The sequence below is a fragment of the Symsagittifera roscoffensis genome, chromosome 1 (assembly GCF_963678635.1).
Source record: "Symsagittifera roscoffensis chromosome 1, txSymRosc1.1, whole genome shotgun sequence".
In the NCBI taxonomy this organism is placed as follows: Eukaryota; Metazoa; Xenacoelomorpha; order Acoela; family Convolutidae; genus Symsagittifera; species Symsagittifera roscoffensis.
Window position 1 is genome coordinate 46,918,834 of NC_087062.1, and position 14,013 is coordinate 46,932,846.

The 14,013-nt window shown below is 37.8% G+C and overlaps 1 protein-coding gene across 2 annotated transcripts in view; it reads right to left on the reverse strand.

Moving 5' to 3' along the window:
- Nucleotides 1-14,013, reverse strand: part of LOC134845232 (endothelin-converting enzyme homolog) — a 197,318-nt gene that overhangs the window by 2,038 nt on the left and 181,267 nt on the right. For both annotated transcript variants that reach the window (XM_063862151.1, XM_063862157.1), the window contains 11 exons: nucleotides 11,298-11,460; nucleotides 10,945-11,111; nucleotides 7,404-7,640; nucleotides 7,015-7,173; nucleotides 6,497-6,939; nucleotides 5,842-5,976; nucleotides 4,065-4,338; nucleotides 3,763-3,866; nucleotides 3,618-3,676; nucleotides 3,217-3,461; nucleotides 112-177 (listed from right to left, as the gene is read on the reverse strand). In XM_063862151.1, coding sequence (XP_063718221.1) covers nucleotides 112-177; nucleotides 3,217-3,461; nucleotides 3,618-3,676; nucleotides 3,763-3,866; nucleotides 4,065-4,338; nucleotides 5,842-5,976; nucleotides 6,497-6,939; nucleotides 7,015-7,173; nucleotides 7,404-7,640; nucleotides 10,945-11,111; nucleotides 11,298-11,460 — 2,052 coding nt within the window. The remainder of the gene's footprint in view (nucleotides 1-111; nucleotides 178-3,216; nucleotides 3,462-3,617; nucleotides 3,677-3,762; nucleotides 3,867-4,064; nucleotides 4,339-5,841; nucleotides 5,977-6,496; nucleotides 6,940-7,014; nucleotides 7,174-7,403; nucleotides 7,641-10,944; nucleotides 11,112-11,297; nucleotides 11,461-14,013) is intronic.

The following is a 14,013-nucleotide window of genomic DNA, read 5'->3' on the forward strand; positions in this document are numbered from 1 at the left end:
TCGCTCAAGTTGGCTGAATATCTCATTTTTGACAAATGGATGGATGGATGAAGAATTAGCACTTAGGGAGGGTGCAATGAAATGAAAGCAAAAGCCACTTCGCACAGTCACCTGATAGGAGTTTTTTATTCCGCCGTTGTCTGCAATGTTTTCCCCCAGAGTCAACACTCCGTCAACCTATACAATTTTTCCGTTTTGCAGTTAATTAACAGAGGATGTTACACTATCAGAAGAATGAGGAAAACAGCATCAAGTCCAAATAGATAAGTATTTGCTTAGGATAGCAAAACAAACTGTTCATATTTTTCGCTGTCCAAAACGTCAGCTGCGAATCCTTAGTTCAAGTGAAATCCTTAAATAATACAAAAAGTGTAAATGTGAAGGTTTTAATCCCCCCCCTTATATAGCATATTTTTCAACTTCATCCATTTTTGAAGCCATTTCACGACTTGGTGCTTGATATTTCGATACAAAGCACAAATAACAGCTCTACTCTATCCCTTCATTAGAAATTCAATTTTGAAAACTAATTTAACGTTGCCACGTAATGAAATTTTGCAAGTTGAACAAAATAGCTATTCTGAGCACTTTTTATGCCTTGTTACGAGGAACTTTCATGGTGAGGGAGGAAAGGGGACACTAATGAAGAATGCGTACAAAATGTTTTAATGTTCACGCTGCGAAATTTCATTACAGAAGGAAAATTGTAACTGTCTTTCAGAATTGAAAAGCAAATAGAATGGATTGAGGGTCCTCAAGTCGCTTGCCCTATACAACTGTTCCACTGACGCCAGCCACTGATAAGCTTTTAAACTGCCGACATTATGCAGCAAAAGTGTTTTTATAAAATTAAACATAGCCAGCAGGCCGCCGAGAACGCAAGTTAACAGAAAAACATCTGACTTGCTTTTTTTGAAAAACTTTTCAATTTAAAGAAATTCAAGAACAATTTTAACTCAATTTGGAAAAAGAGAACTTTTGATATAAATTAATGCTCGCTTGTCTAAATATTTCTGAGCTCAAGATTCATGGCCAACTCAAAAAGCAGCGCACAAGTGAAAATTAATAACAAAAACAGCTTCAGCTGCTGATTTGATGATTTCGAACTTCTCAAAAAACATCTGTTGACATCGTAACTAATTTCTCGGCCCAAAAATTCCCAATGCGGCATATTGATTAGAATAAATATGCCTTAGAAAGCATATATGCTTGTATAGAAAAAAGAGGTGGCAATTATTTGACGTCAATTAAGCGGTTTTTGATAATGATGTTAAAAATCTCGCAGGAAAGATTAAATGAACAGCTTCTCTGCTAATGAGACGAAATTAAGATCTTGCACCCCAGTATTTATTTTGGATTCAAATTGTTCAGCATTGCATTCAAAAAACTCGATCCAGATTGGCTCAAAAATCTAAATTTGAAACAAGGGAACATCCTCCTCCCTAAAAAGGCTTTAGTTATCTTAGCCCCCAAATTTTGCAATGAAATATGTTTAAAAGTGACCCCGCACTACAACAAGCACCGCTTGCGTAGTTGCACGTAATTTCCATGTGGAAGTTCAAGACGCAAGAAAAATCGACCTTGAGTCGCGAAAAGACGAGCTTCGCTCATTAGTAATTACTTTATCTGTAATTGCGAAAACAGGAGCTTTGGGAATGCTATGAAGAAGACAACTTTTCAAGAAAATTTTCTATATGCAAAATAAAACAGATCTCAATCAGAATCGAACTCCCGGGCTTTTTCGCCTCAAGCATGGGGGTTACAGTAACTTGGAATAAAGCTGAACCACCGATCTACGGGAACCAAGCCGATAAAAAATACATCGGACGATAGTCCGAAAAAGCACAAAAACTCTTGTTTGCAAAACAGGACCCGGCCGGATTCGAACAGCAAGCCTTTGCCATCTAAGCTGTTGTTTTACCTCTACGCCAGATAGCTGATTGGATTTGAATTTATAATAACTAAGCGGTAACAAAGCCGAAAATATCAACCGAAACCTAAAATTCTAAACTTATAAAAATGTTTAGTCCTTTTTCCCCTCAGAGCACGCATACATGCACAAAATTTTCTTCGGTCGTAACAACGCAAAAAGAGGCCACAAAGTCGATATTAACCGGGTCGACAATTATAAAGCCGAAAAAAAAGAAAAAAAATGAAAAAAAATTTAATAAATCGAGCTGGTAAAATTACAACCAATTTGAAAAGCATATTTCGATTCGGTCGGATGCTTAAAGTAACTGCAGTGGAAATTGTTTACAGCTAAAATAAACGATTCTTTGATGTGGCAACTGAGCCAAAAAAACATATGCAGAAAAATAATAGGCCGAAATTTTTTGATCCAGAATATTTACCTTTTTCAAAAAAAAGTGGTCCTGGTCAGATTCGAACACAAAACCTTTGCCGTCCCAGGCGTATTCGTTACTAGCAGACTAAGTGTGCAAGAAACACTACGAAATTTGAATTCAATATGAATCAAGGTACATCAGGAGCCCACTGAGTCCTGTGGACAGTTGTTTACGGGAAAAAAGTCTATTACCCGATTGTAATACCCTTGCTTATCGCAAGGATAATAATTAATGTTCTGACCATTGAAAATGGGGAGGAACTTTGTATACAGGTAAGTTTTAGTTTTTTTTCTGTTTTTTTATTTCCACGCAAAACCAGGTACCACAAATAATCATCGGACTGGGTGCGTGATATATCATACTACAACCCTTTCAGTCGTGATTTTAAAAAAATCCCAGTGTCGAGAAAACCAGCTTTGAAATTTTCAATTTTTCATCTATTTTCGAGCGTGTAAAGCAATCGAGTAACGTTCGTTATGTATGCAATTATCAAATTTGCCTAAAAATTGATAATTTTACTAAAATGCCTTATATAGCGAGTCTCTCACAAAATTTTTTTTCTAAAATATTTGAAATTTCTAGTGCAAAAAAAAACAAAAATAACTAAAAAATTCTTTTTGGAAAATTTTTTCCTCTTTTTTGAAGACAATTGTAGTCAAATTCACTAAATTTTTACGGTTTTGTATAGCTCTATCATGACACGAGATAGAAGAAGAGACACTAACTTGAAAAAAAAATTATGAGAAAGTGGTGGGAACATTCTGTGCTACTTGCACAGCAACCAGCTATCCTTGTAATTAATTCAATTGTTTGAGAAAGCATATGTAGTGAAACGCTATTACATGAATTTCGGATGGCGAAGTGTACTGACCGGCATATCATACACATGGTAGTGGGAGTACTGCTTGACGAAGCACTGAGATAGATCGGTGAACTTCTGGGCCGTCTCGTTCTTGAACCACTCTCGCTGGTTGCCCTCCAAATCATATGTGCGCCCCTGTGTATCAAATCCATGAGTGAGCTCGTGGCCCACCACCACCCCGATGCCCCCGTAATTGAAGGACATCGGGTACTCCTCAGAGTAGAAAGGTTTCTGAAGAATTCCCGCGGGAAAGGCTGAAAAGATACCAAACGTTCTTCTATTCGTGATAAGTATTGCCAAATACTCAAAACAAAGTATCCAATGCCAAAATGATTTCAACAATACGAATAGTCACTGAAATGTTGTTCTCTAGAAAAATGCAAATGAAATTCACAATTATTTTGACTTACTGAAAGAGTTTTTGGCTGGAACGTAGTAAGCATTGATCTGCTGCGGAGTCATCTCCCACCTGGAGAACAATGCCAAGTTCAAATGACATTAACAAAAAAATTCGTCTAATATTTTCGCAGACCAAAATAGTCCCGCTGCTCTTACTCTGATTTGTCGACTGGTTTGCGCAATTTCAGGAGATCCTGTCGCGATGAAAAGTAGCCCAGCTGCAACTGATTTTCGTAGTACGAATCTTCGTCAAAATCAACCTTTAATAATTTCCAACCATTTCACATTCAAGTAGATTCAGTTTCGTTATCGGAGATAGCCTTCAAAAAGTCCAAATGCTATTTAAATTAACGTCTGAAACCAAAAACTTAAACCTGCGCTTTTAAATACTCTTGATTGATTTTACAATCTCATATTTGTGACAGATGAGCGAAACTGAAAAATGGATGTTCATTTACCCCCTCGAGTAGATTTCCCACATATGTGTTGTTGAGCAGCTGATCCGGGTATGCGAGGAAGTCGTGCATGGCCTTGGCCTTCCTTACTGCGTATGCTCTGGTGGCGGGGTCCAGCCACGTGAGGTAATCCAGACTGTAGACGAAGGAGTCGCGGATGCTCTGGATCATGTCTCGCACTTTCTGCTTACTAGACGGGTTGAAGTAGTCTCGGATAAACTCTGCCCCGATCACATTGCCCACTATGCTATGTGCGTTGATGAGATTCACACACTGTCTAAAGAAACACTTTAATTTGCAACAATTAAAGCCTAGGAATACCTTTGCAGAAACCCTTTAAGCCGAAAAAAATCAACAAGTTTTAAGTTAATAAGTCCCCTTCCTCCTCAAACCACAGACATACAGACATACACACGCACGCACGCACTCGCGCACACACACACACAATTTTTTCGCTCGCCAAAAGACGCAATATGGCCATTTAACCGATATAATATACGCCAAAACCTATCTAGCCGAAAGAAAAAAGCCAAAAAAATGGCTGTCATGAAACACTTGAACCAAAAACTTTTATATCTTTAGCATTTTGTGCAATTAAGCGGGAGCATAAAAATTTTGTTTACCTGGAAACGAGTCGGAATTAGGTCACAAAGCCGATAAAAAATAGGCCGACAACATTTGAGCAGAATATAGTTTTTAAGCAAAGAAATAAGAACATAAAAGTCAAGGCTAGTAAAATTACAAATGTCAGAGGCAAATCTGAACACCAAAAGAAGCTATAATGTGAAAAAACTAAAAAAAAAAACAATTACAAAATACGATAACTAAGCTGACAAAACATAAGAGGACAAATAATGAGCCGACCAGTTTCTTGTGAAACGGAATACTTCCCGTCTGAAAAAAATAGGTCTGTCAGATTCAAACCCACGACCTTTGCCGTCCCAGGCGTATTCGTTACCTTCAGACCAAGTGTGCTGGAGACACAAAAAATTAGAATTAATTAAGAACTTAAACGAAATTTACCATTTCTAATTTTGACCAATCTGTGACTTCATGATTTCCGGGGCAAAGTATATTACCCTATTGCAATACCCTTGATATAGCAAGGGTTATAAGCATCGAAATGAAGCTTACAAAGCGGTAACAAAGCCGACATTTCTTGAGCATACACAAATTGTCCCGAAAAAAAAGGATTTTTTTTTCCTAGAAAAACGTGAAAACTTATATCAGGTCTCCCCTCAAAACATTTCAATAAAATCATTTTTTTTGCTCAAACGACTCAAAAAGAGGCTTCGAAACCTTAGGCCAAAACTGTTGTATGCTGAAACTTTTCCAGCCAACAATAACAATCAACATGTGAAACAAATTTCGAATACAAAACTGGTATTCAGATGTGCTCAAAAATTTTCTTCTTGTTGACGAAGTACAAATGGTCATCAACAACTTCAGTCATCCTGTCACCAAAGTTTTTTACTGGAAAAATAGTTTATTACCCGGTTTCAATACCCTTGCTTTCGTAGTGGTAAAGATCTCGCCTGAATTGTCTACATTTTTTTCGCAATTCAGACTGACTGTCAAAAACTTAAAATGACACGATGAGAGACTGGCCTCCCAATTTAATTAAACTGCAATTTTCAACGTTCTTTAAGCTATTATAACCAAACGTTCGTGCTTTCTCCGCCTGCTTCAATCGCCCTTTCGTAGAAAAGATTACATATATTTTATACCTTTGGGAATCTGTCCAAAATCCAAAACGTCAGAATAAAACAAACTGACTTACTCCCATCGAGGACGCATTCCGGAGTTAGATCCTTTTGCCACCAGGGTCAAGTTGGCTTTGATGATTTCGAAGTCATGGTTAATACTACTCATCGAAATGTCGATCACTCTCCAGAACTGATAGTTCTGCAGAATCCTACAGCAAAAAATATGAACAGTCATGCAGTTTTTCTAAATTGCAGATGTAGAAGCTTAATAAATTTTTACTTCATTACCTAAAAAGTGACTAATATCATAACAAATAACGATGATATGCTAGAATAGCCGGCTATTTTGAGAACTAGTTTAGCGGTGCATGTATTAAATTTAAGAACTATAAAGCGTAATATAGTCAAGTCAATTGATTTTCAATCAATTTCACATGCTACTAAGATAGTTTTTGTAAATACATTACTCTGCTAGGTGAAATTTTATCCAAAAATTTTACTTTCTTTCTGCCAAAAAATATTTGGCTTTGAAATAATTTAGAAAGACTGTTCGAAGTAAGAAAGAGCGACATAGCTATTTAACTTGAATCTGTCACCCATATATCCTAATCATGGTGAACGCACTTTTCGCAATCATTTCTACAATTTTTCAAAAGACAGGCGTTGTCATTTCCAGTTGGTTTATGATTAGAACTGAATAGACGGGAGAAAGTCAAAAGTAGAGCGTACTCTTTCGAAGAGTTGCTGACAAAATCGCCAACTCTTAGGAAGAAGAGAGGGTCTAGTAGCTGAATGGGTTCGTCGTCAGTGATCTTGATGCCCACTCCGGTGAATAAATTGCCCAGGATCCCATCCCAATCCACCTGAGGCACCATTTCTTTCAGTCTTTTCAGAGTCGTGATCTCGTAAGTCTCTTCCGTCGGCATTGTTTGGATCGCATCTTGGTCCGTGATGATTTTGGAAAAACTGATCTCCAGGTCGATTATTTCCTGGATCTTTCCCGCAATTCTTGTCTTGAGTGCATTGTCAAGAACTACGTTTGAAAGTGAGCGAGTGAGTAAGTAGAACGCCTCTTCCATCGCGTATTTGAATGCCTTCATTCGGTTGTCTGTATCGGAGATGTTTTTGTAAGTAGAGTATGTGCCCAAACTTAAGTCAGTTCGTGGACCAATCTGAAAATTATTATAAATCATCAGTATAAACAGTATTTACAAAACAATCGCAAAGTTTTAGCTTCGGTAACTTACCGTCAGGATGTTATTACTGGTGTTTGAATTTTTGGGATATACTGCCATGTCGTAAAAGAAGCTGCCTCCGAACTTCTCCGTTATCTTCCTGTCTGTCACCTTGAAGTCTATATTGGCTACCGTGGCATTATCAGCAAACACCGTCGATCCATCGATAAACTAAACCAGAAAATGAACTATAATATCTAATAGAAAATCAATTAAAATGAATCAGACTATTTTAAAATCAATAAGATCAGTCTCCCTTGCAATGAATGCTCGTAATATGTAAACCAGACTTCGTGCGAACTTCGACATTTCTCTTTTTAAGAGCTCAATTAACTTTCGTTTGTTTTCACAACTTTCGCGCACTTTTTTTATGTAAAAGCCCAGCAGAATTATATTGGTACCTCAAGAATTTTGAGCATTGGACTCGCACCCAACGTTTCTCTTGCATTTCCGCCGCATGATTTGTAAAAAGTGTAAGTTTTCCTCTGTGAGTCCAGCAACTTTGCTGCTGGTCTTGGTTCAGCTGCTCTCTTTGTTCTTTCCTGGTCTTCTTTTTCACTCGCAGCCAAAGCCTTCATTTCACTGCCCCAGTCATCCAGGATTTGCTTCGTTTTCAGCTTCAGTTCTTCATTCAGCACCTAGTAGCGCATCTCTGATTCAAATCAGATACAAAGCGGTTTTTTCACACTCTAGTCTAAATCCCACTGCAAAATACCTGCCAAGCTGCAGCAAAATAGGACAATTGTCATGGAAAAAAGCCGTAAATTGTAAAAATGTCAATATGCACAAGGAATTTGAAAAAATATAGTAACTTGTTTTTGGACCCTGTAAACCATTAGCCAAGTCAACGCTCATCTCCCACTCCAAAAACGGCAATTAGCTAACAGAAATAAGCAAACACGGAAAATGTTGGAATTTGAAGGGCAGAAAGAGTAAACCTGTTTAAAGGGATTTAAGAGGAGATTATTCATTTGGTCCACGTCTTTTGTTTTTCAAATTTCACAAAACTTTAACAAGAAGATTTAATTAACTTAGAGCTCTTTATTCTTTATTTATTCTTTGAATTATCATCAAGACCGAAAAAGTTTTCACTACGTTCACTGACTCCGTATACACCCAAATACAAAGTTCCTCCCTGCTATAAATGGTCAGAACAATAACTCCAAACTGCGAGTTTTATACAAAAGAGTGATCCGTAGGAAACTACATACTGAATGCGCATGTTGTATCAGGAGAAAATGTTACTTGAAAAACAAATCGGTTTTTCAAAACAAGAATAAACTTCTTCCGCGATAACTCAGACCGTCAAATTTTTAATTGTCCTTGGGTTCTCATCGGTTAATAGAAACAAGATAGAACTTCTTCCGTGCTAAATCACAAGTAAGTTTTTAATTGTCCTTAGGTAAATTAGATAAAAATTAGAGAGGAATTCGATGCTGATCTCTTAAATTGAAACCTATCAGATTTTTAACGCTCTATATTATTTTAATTAGTGACCTTTTGTACATTTCTCCAGCTCCATTTTTGACCTTCAAAATTTGGAGCCTTTTCGCAGGCAATCGGTACCGAGATCACGATCCCGCCAATTCCACATTCAAGGGTGTCATTCAAAAGAGTGTTTGGCTGCGGGTTTTCGACGAGGCGTCCGGGGATCTCTGCCTATCTAAGACGCCTGTTACTTACGGCAGGCAACATAGAGTAGAATCTGGGACCAGCTAATAGATGACAAACAGGATACTGCGACTCGTCAGTGTCGATCGCGGACAGATCTACCTTTTGTGTCATGTGCAGAAAATCTGTGCAGAGAAAATTTCTCCGCTAGTCCATATCCGCAATGAAACTTACGATGGTTTCCCCTGGGACTGTGCCTCCGAAAAGACAAAACAACAGTGCATTTCGGCTGTGCAAACGACACGAAAATAAAAGAACCTCAATATCATCCAAATAAATATTGGCCGATGGCGAGGCAAGAAAGCAATAATGAGGAAACAGGTAGCGGATTTACACGCGGATATTGTGGCTGTGCTAAACGCCTTTAGGGAAAGACTGGGTGGTTTTTAGAAAAACCGGACAATTCACCGGACGCCTAACTGCCAGTCTAGGCCACGAGGAGGGTTTGCAATCGCTGTTAAGCCATGGGAAAGGGAAGGCAGGGAAAACGATGGCCTCGATATCCCAGCAAGGGCGGCACTGGAATCAATTATGATATCCTTCAAATTAAACGGAAAAGGGAATGATCTCCTCAATATCTATCGTCTCTCAGAAAAACAAGGAACATCCGACAATAAGTATGCCAAGTCAAATTTCCATAAGTCGCCTACAACAAAAAATACCCTCAATTAAGCGGACATCAACGGGCACGAAAGCTGGGAGACTACTCCCTGAAGCTGAAATAGGTAAAGAGGTGGATGAATGGCTGCCGAATAATGAGCTATTTGCAATGAGAAGAATGGACGGTAATGAGAAGAAATCCAGTCCAGACATATCCGTTGCACATTGCACTTTAACTGGAGTACTCCTTTTTAACTGCAGTACTCTGGCAATTCTATTACAATCTCATGAAAAAATTAGCCTCAAACCACATTTCAACCGGCTTGAACCATATTTCAACATGACAAATTGTAACTGGCCGAAACTTTCGAGGATGATAGAATAATCGAAACTACTCAATGGGTCAGACGTAAACATCGTCTCGTCGGAAGCTGCGGAAAAAGTATTCATCGAAAAAATCCTAGCAGCTGCAAAAGGTTCTACACCTGACAAAACCCGGAAGAACGCAAAGCTATGTTGATGGAGGAACACGAGAAACCTGGAACACTGATAACAGCCGAAAAAATTGAATTACGACCTTAACGAGACACGAAAAACAGCAAAATAGCCGCGCTCTGCTCAATGCAACATTAGAGAAAAGCAAGAGGCACGCATGGAGGCAGTATGCTGCCACATTTAGCGCGAGGGACCCCTACCTAGGCCGTATGGAATACAATCCGGTCATCGGGTGGACGAAGCAAGAACCGTCTCCCAAACCGCCTATAAATGCCGCAAACAAAACTCTCTATTCGAGTAAAGAAAAAACACTACTCGCAAGCAAGGCCTACGCTCAAGTAAGCAAGGTTAAAGTAAAACGAGGCGACTCGAAAAAAGGGAAATATTACCTTTAGAAAGGTTATTAGAAAAACCAAAAATACAGAACCTCACAATAGCTTCCTCTGGAATTTCAGGGTCCTGGGCGCTCTGAACCCAAAAAAGCCGGGCCCGACGAAGTTCACCTTATGCTAAAAAAAATGGGAAACGGAGGCCGGAAATCCCTCTTTTAGTTGATAAACAAGCTGCAAGGAAGGAAAAGTCTTTCGTCCTACAGGACGGCATTAATAGTTCCAATACTGAAGAACCAGCAGATGCAATTAAATCCTATAGACCAGTAGCATTATTGGCCTGCTGAAGTAAAACCGTGGAGAAGATGGTCGAAGAAAGTATCAGCTCTCTGTTTGCGGCCCAATTGCACAAAAAAAAATATCGCAGTACCCAAATTGGCTTTATTCAGCTGTAAAGAAGATCTATCGGCATAGAAGTTCGCTGGCAGTAAATTAGACACAGCGGCGAAGCTGCACTTCGCTAAGACAACCAAAAAAGAGTTAGTCTAATTACTTACCACCTGCGCGATACTAGCTTGCTGCCTTCTAATACTTGCCACCAATAAAGCTTATGCAACACAGTTATTAAAATGCCAATGCTTAAGAAACTAAGCGGCGGAAGCACAAAGTTCTTGAGCAGTAACTTTTGTGAGTTGCATTGGGAAAAAAAGAGGACTGACCATGATCGAAAGTTCACTTGTGTAAATACAATGGAACAAACGTTTATACTACTAGTTAAGAAAAGTGACTTACGATAAAAAGCATTCAAAAATATTACACCTGTTCTGTTTAAATTGACAGCACCCACCTGGAAAGCGTTCCATGAGCCGTAGTTGTCCGGAGGAATAGTTTCCGTAAGCCATTTCCCACACGAGTATGTGTAGAAATCTGTACATGGATCCACCGACTTATTCATCTTGGAAAGGATCTCACCAGCCACTCGCACACATGTCTCCGTTAAACACAGTTCTTTTTCTGAAAAACATCAAGAGAAGTATTGTAGTTCCTGTCATTTACAACTTATGCACGCGCTTCTCTTGTCTCATCTATTTTGATAAAGGATGCATTTAACTTAAGGATGAAGTAAGCACCGAATTTCAATGGTTAGATTCTTTTGATGCCTATTGGGAAAATGAAACGATATTTAAGTTGAAACTGTACCTTTTTGGCTTGGTATTGGTTGGGATGTGGATGCGATGAAAGCAATAATAAGAATGGCGAGTATGAATAGAATAAGAGCTAGCATGATCATCAGCATGCGTTCCAGGGCACTCCGTTTCCGCAAAAACTCTCCGAGTGCACTCTCTGTCGTGACATCAGAACCCTAAAGCAATACGCGTTCATTTAAAAATCCGCTCAGTCTACACCACATTATGGGATTGCAAAGATAACAATGCTATCACCATGAATGAGTAGGCAGCAGTTGATTTTCAAGTGGCGGAATGTTGATTTTCAAAATCAATCTCACTGCAAAATCAGCGATACCATTCTCAATGAACCATCTGATAAAATCAATGAAAAGCTAACAACTTTCAGTATTAAAAACTTAGTCTCTTTTCCCGGACGAGTTAAGTTCGAAACACATTTGAACAAGGAGCGGAAGTTCTTCCGAATTTATTTGGACAATGTCAGTTTTTAATACTTCCAGAAAAAGGTATTTAGAGGAATTTTAAAATCAAAAATTAAAGTCTCCGACGCAAAACGCCTCCAATCGTTCGGGAGAAAAATAGGAAAACAACAATTCAACACTGAGGCGAGGCAAAGCTGCGCATCAATTGCGATAACATAATATATGCCAGAATTAGAGCGTAAAACATTACTGTCAAAAATTCAAAATTTTACAAGAAAAACCACAATCTAGCTGTTCTCTTGCAATAATGATTCAGAAAAGCCACAAAATTAAACAAAGCGAAAAAAAATATGTAAAAATGGAGGAAAATTGGAATTTTTTTACACTTTCAACTGGCATTCATATCCTTTTTAAATGATTGTAATATGATTTCAAAAGTTTTCTCATAATCCGCCAATTACTGCTTCTTTCGGAATAAAGAAGAACGCAAAGCGAAATTTCAAAAAGCCTTCTAAAATTGTTAATATAAATACAAGAATCTCTCTGAAAACTGGAGTTTTGTATGATAATTCGAGTTTTCGAAAAAATAATTAAAAAACGTCATATCGCAAAAAATACAAGGATTTGAGCAGTCATATTTGAAGGCAAAACTCGCAACTCCTGGGAGTACCCTAACAGAGCCTCACTATAGAGATGGGAACTTGAAAGTTTGAGAAATTTGTTATATCTAAGTTCTTTGAGCAATTTAAAAAAAGACATAACAAGACTCAAGAGCAGCCGAAATCGAACGCAAGATTTGCAACTTGGAACACCTGAGAGTAACCTCACAGGAACCAACTACAAGGTCGGAAATTTCCATTCTTTTGAATGTTTTGAAATTTAAGTTTTCTGAAAAATTAAAGAAAATTATAAAACTCGTCATATCTCGAAAACGAAAAAGATTTGAGCAGTCATATTTGGAGGCAAGATTCGCAATCCTTGAGAGTACTCTGACAGTAACCAAACACAGGGTTGGGAATTTCAAGTGTTAAAAATTATTTTTATTTTGAAATTTCGGAAAACTTTTGAAAAAAAAAATGTCATATCTTTTACACTCAAAGGATTTGGACATTCGTAATTGGAGGCCAAACTGGCGAGCATTCTTATTTGAGACAATATTGGCAATCTTTCGCAATACTCTGACAGCACACAACTACAGTTGGGAATTTCACTTTGGTGAATTATTTTGTAATTTAAGTTTTCTGAAATTTTCTTAAACATCATAAAAATTGCCGTATCTTCAAACTAAAAAGATGTGAGCATTCTCATTGGAGGCCAAATTCGCAACCCTTGAAATTACTCTGACAGACCCAACTACAAGTAAGTAATTTCAAATTTTGAAAAAAAAAACAATTTAATTTTTCTGAAAACTTTTTCAAAACCACATGGTTTCAAACAGTCCTACTTGAAGGCAAAACTAGCAACTCCTGAGAGTACGCTGACAGAGCTTCACTACAACGATGTAATTTCAGACTTTGTGAAATTTTTTATATCTAACTTTTTTTATATCTAAGAAAATCCTATTAAAAACGTCATATCTCAAAAACTAGAAAGATTTGAGCAGTCATATTCAGAGGCAAGATTCGCAACCCTCTGAGAGTACCCTCACAGTTTCCAGCAACAGGATTGAGATCTTCAAAGGTTTGGAAATTTTTAACATCTAAGTTTTTTTGAAAATTTCTGAAAAAATCATTAAAACGTCATATCTCAAAAACTAGAAGGATTTGAGCAGTCATATTTGGAGGCGAAAACCGCAACTCCTGAGAAAACCCTCACAATTTCTAACAAGAGGAATGAAAAATTCAAAGTTTTGGAATTTTTTAAAATCTAAGTTCTCTGATAAAATTTCAAAAAATCCTGGAAAACGTCAATCTCAAAAACTAAAAGGATTTGAGCAGCCATATTCAGTGGCAAGATTCACAACCCCTGAGAAATCCCTCAGTTTTCAACAACAGGATTTAAAAAATGGCATATCTCGAAAACTAAACGAATTTGAGCAGTCATATTTGGAGGCCGATTTCGCAACTCTTGGTAGTAACCTGACAGAGCCTCATTACAGAGATGAGAACTTCAAAACGTGTAAAACTTTTTATATCTAAGTTTTCTGAAAAATCCCAAAAAAACTATCTCGAAAACTACAAAAATGTGAGCAGTCATATTCAGAGGCGAGATTCGCAACCCTCTGAGAGTACCCTCACATTTTCCGACAACAAGATCGAGATCTTCAAAGTGCTTGAATTTTTTAACAACAGGTTTATTTAAAAATTT